This window comes from Haliotis rufescens, unplaced genomic scaffold (genome assembly GCF_023055435.1).
Source record: "Haliotis rufescens isolate VD_foot unplaced genomic scaffold, xgHalRufe1.0.p SCAF_11, whole genome shotgun sequence".
Classification (NCBI taxonomy): Eukaryota; Metazoa; Mollusca; class Gastropoda; order Lepetellida; family Haliotidae; genus Haliotis; species Haliotis rufescens.
The window spans coordinates 9,655,847-9,660,364 of NW_025963791.1; the positions used below are offsets into that span (position 1 = coordinate 9,655,847).

Below are 4,518 nucleotides of genomic sequence, written 5' to 3' on the forward strand. Positions count from 1 at the left end.
ATCAATAGTCATCACCGCAGCATTTCTGTAATCTACATTTGTAGCCCTCGAGATTTGTGATCATACTGATTGCTGTGCCTTGATCATAACAAATAAACGGTGGTGAATAGTTCTCAAGCTCATTGTATTCCTCGTTACCTGGAGGCTCCCCATTGTTTTGTAGGAAGGATCAGAATTCATATCATGATCATCTACAAAACTCGGCATCAGGAACAAACAAAGGCAATTTATTTCTTGTGCAGTATCCGATTAATACGTTCTGTACATTGATTGCAAACATGTTGTTTTGTCAAGTTTTTTTTCTGTTCTGGGGAATAATTCTCTGGGACGCTTTCCTCATTGATTTGTAGAAGAACCCAATGGCCGTTGTACATTCGTTTTCCCATGTGACTCTCGGGATTGATATCGAGTGTAGTACCAGTAGAACATATTACACTTTGGAAACTGGAGACACGAGAGTGGTCTTTCCGTCCTACAGGGCATCACATTGTGAAGTTCCTGAAAGGTAAGCGAATATATCCTACACTGCACATGTGATGTAATTTTACTTCATACACAAAACATAAAAATGGAAAGTGAAATTTCGATGTAGGTGTTCATTATGTGCCGACCATTTGCCATTCTTTCTGCATTTTTTTAATTTAATTGCTGTAAGAAACCCAAATATCGTTCAGTTTAACAAATTGTTACACTAGTCATTCTGGATGTTCTGGAAACAATGATCTGTCTCCTTTTAAAAACAATTGTATATCCTGAAGTGCTGACCGAATAAATGGTGGGTCCCTTAAACAATATTGACATGTTAATGTTGTTCTGAGAGGTAATTTCTAAGTTTGTCGAGTTATGTGCTGCATTTTCCCGTTTCTCACTTCGTCTGTTTTCTCATCTAGGGATAACACGGATAACGTAATGGCTAAGAATGGGAAGGTTATCTGCTTCTGCATAAGTCTTCTCCTCGCTGTCTGTTGTGTGCCCATCGCTGACTGTGCAATGGCTTCTGATGTAATTCGGTTATTCGAGGACAAAATCAACAAAAACAATTTGAACGTGAAGCCCCTTCTTGACCAGACAGAAACGATGCATGTCAACTTATCTTTCAACCTGGTCTCTATAACAGAGTTCAATGAAGTCGATCAGCGTTTCTCCTGCAACGCCTGGCTGGATGTGTATTGGAAGGATGAACTTCTTGTGTGGAATTCTTCGGAGTACGGTGATCTTCAAATGGTGTGGCCACCCAATGACAAAGTGTGGAGACCAAGCCTTGCGGTGGCTAACATACATAATGACTTCAAAACACTTGAGATAAAGTCCGGTATCGTCATGGTAAAGCATGACGGCAGTGCCAAATGGGCTCCAGGAGAGGCCTTCCAGACCTTTTGTAAGGTTGATATTTCAAGCTATCCTTTTGACAAGCAGCGTTGTGACATCGAATTCTTCATCTGGGGTATGGGACTAGAGGAGGTCGTCCTTCATCCCCTGCATGACGGAATTAACACTGACGCCTATAAGAAGAACGGCGAATGGGACATCCTTGCCACTAAAGCCCACCAAGAAGTGCGAGGTACCTCTACGATCATGTCCATGATTGTCATATCGTTCCTGCTAGAGCGACGCTCCTTCTTCTATATCCTGAACATCGTCATGCCCGTCCTCGTCCTCTCCATCCTCAACGTGTTCGTATTCCTCATCCCTGTGGAATCTGGAGAGAAGATATCTTACGGAATAACAGTCCTGTTGGCATTTGGCGTCTTCATGAGCTTCATCTCCGACATGCTCCCTCAGACCTCAGAGAGCATCTGCATGCTGGCCGTCTACATGGCCAGCCTCCTCATCCTCAGCGCCGTCTTCGTCTCCCTGTCCATCATCATCACCCGCCTACACCACAAAGAGTCGTTTGGAGACCGAGTTCCAAAGTGGATACAGAATGTCACCATTGCCCTCGAATGCCTGTCGTGCAAGAAAAGGAGAAGGATCAAGCCTAAAGATTACGAGGTTCGGCGTGGGAAGGAAAAGGTGCTTAGCGATGAGGTCATCGTTCAGCAGGCTTGGGAGGACAATGATCCCGTCACCTGGACCAGAGTCAGCCGAGCTCTGGACAGCTTCTGTTTCCGTTTCTTCACATTGGCAATCTTGATCGTAACAGGTCTTGTCATGGTCAAAATGAAGTATGGAGGAAACGAGATGACCATTGACTCTAAGATACATTAAGAATGTACTTAGTTTTGCCTGACCAAAACACGACCTGACAAATTTGGATTGCTCTTCACCATTCAGTGATATCCCCGCAACAGAAAGCGTCAAATTATCGGCAAACATTTTATCCAGTGGGAAATTCGATTGGAAAGCGTGTCCTTGGCATAACGGAACGCTTAATACTTAACCACTCCAATACCCCTCCGTCCTAAACCTTCAGGAGGTCGAGGAACTAGATGTGAGTCGCACATTTTCAAAAACCATGAACATAGAACATAATCAATTAAATGCATTTAAGAAAAAAAGTTTTTTATCATAATCCAGTTGCAAACGATTCCGTGGTATTTGATTGGCTAACCAAGCGCATTTTTATGCAAACATCAACCACTCCAAGTGTCCTGATTGGCTGATTATAGAACGTTGCAGTATGCTGCACGATGTTTTCTACAGTAACTGTTGTTTTTGTGACTGTCTAAACCATTAAATAAGCAGTCTGTAAAGTTATTATTGTTGACGTACGTTTTATTTATTTTTTAGAATTGACTTAAATATTGTTTGCACGCTTTTTTTATAATTCGTTATATGTTTGTTGCAGGCCAAAATGGCGAGTTATATGTTTACACACAAGATAACCGAATATAGGAATATTTAATATGTTTCGAAAAAAGAAGGTGCCTAAATATTGTAAATTGTAGACATAATTGATATTAAGGGACCATCAAGTGTAAAGTAATGAAGTGTTGTTTCAAACATTAAAAAAGGGTCCATATTAGTGTTTCGCTGACATTAATTATCACGTTCATTGTTCTCCGTCCAAGATGAACTCGCTGGATAAACATATAGCTTCACATAAACCATTCTTCGTCTGCCCACGTTTATTATCGAGGTTCTTTGTCAATGTTTAGCTACACCGATCACACCGAGACCAAATACATATATACATAATATACTGGTCCATATTGATTCTGGTGTACCTGTATTGTGGCATGTACAACCTGGCAATTATCACGGAATGCAGACTTTAGAAAGAAGATATTTGTATTTGCTGTCGGTAAATACGTGATGTGTTGAAATACGTTAATTCATGATTACATTTATTAATTATTCTACTGAATGTTTGCACCACTTAGCTGTACAATGAATCTACTTTGTACGTGTAGTCAATGTGACAGACTTCTTACATTTACTCACATATATGTATTCATGTTATTAGGATTTTAAGGTTTTGTTGAAAAACAAATTGTTCTAGATCACACCAAAGCCAATCAATTTTTTGAAAATACTTGTTTTCTGTGCATGCTTGGTGACCAGATGTGATGAGAAACATAGATGAAAATTATATACATCAATCCATCCTCCAGATGTTATTTACAAAAATACGTGAATTTCTTTACATCATATATTAAGTTCTCAGAGACAATGCGCCAATGTTTCACAGATGCCAGTAAATGCATTGTCTTGACTAACGTCAATGAAAGAGAATAACCAGTCTTGACACAATTCGCATAAATTAGGAAAGTAATTATTAAAGAAATGGGCAGCAGTTTGTCAAGCATAATCTCTCCCGAACCCAACATATAAATGTGAAATACGTGACTTTTATGTTGATGTCTAGTTTGCACAACCTAGATCGTGAATTATACAAGACAACGTAAATGTTTACTGTGAAATGCTGTGTGCTTTTCAAGGAATAAAATATGTCTAGCATCGTCTGTTATGTATTGATTTAACTACATCAATTCAAGGCCTAACCTTTCGCTAATAGACACACACTCTTCAAAAAAAGAAACGCACAGGTAGATTTTGACTAACTTTATTATACCTAATAAAGTCGATATATTTAATTTAATATCATAGATATATGAAAATTTGGAGCTCGATAGTCACATGTCGTCGTTGTACAAAGGCATTGGAAACTGTTCATTGTCATGTCACATCAGGCCACAAGGTTGCGCTGTACTCAGTATCTCGTGTGACCGCCCCAGGCAGCAATCACGGCTCTGCATCTCCTCGGCACTGACTGGACAAGTGTACGAATTCTGTCCTTCGGAATTCTGCGCCATTCTGCTTGTAACGCGTTGGCCAGTGGTGGAGATCTCGACGGCCACTGCGAGGCACGGGCTTGTCCTGTTGAAACAGCTCCATCTGGCGGTGAATGATTGGAGGAAGGTGGGGTTGAAGAATTTGATTCGTGTAGCGATTTGCTGTCACATTTCCCTGAACCACAACCAAGTCGCATCTCGTGGTGTAGGATATGGCCCCCACACAATTACACTACCGCCACCAAATTTGTTGAATTCACGTACACAATGTGGGGCAAAACGC

At 40.6% G+C, this 4,518-nt stretch overlaps 1 protein-coding gene across 1 annotated transcript; it reads left to right on the forward strand.

Annotated features, from left to right (window-relative positions):
- The first annotated feature begins 426 nt into the window (after nt 1-426).
- LOC124146370 (neuronal acetylcholine receptor subunit alpha-7-like) lies at nt 427-3,893 on the forward strand. The gene is made up of 2 exons (XM_046516634.2): nt 427-505; nt 891-3,893. Exon 2 carries the CDS (start codon nt 910-912, stop codon nt 2,206-2,208), a length of 1,299 nt encoding a protein of 432 aa, XP_046372590.1. The 5' UTR covers nt 427-505; nt 891-909; the 3' UTR covers nt 2,209-3,893.
- Nucleotides 3,894-4,518: the final 625 nt, after the last annotated feature.

What these genes read in the sequence shown, in the direction of transcription:
- LOC124146370 (XM_046516634.2), top strand. Translation starts at nt 910, where the DNA reads ATGGCTAAGAATGGGAAGGTTATCTGCTTCTGCATAAGTCTTCTCCTC.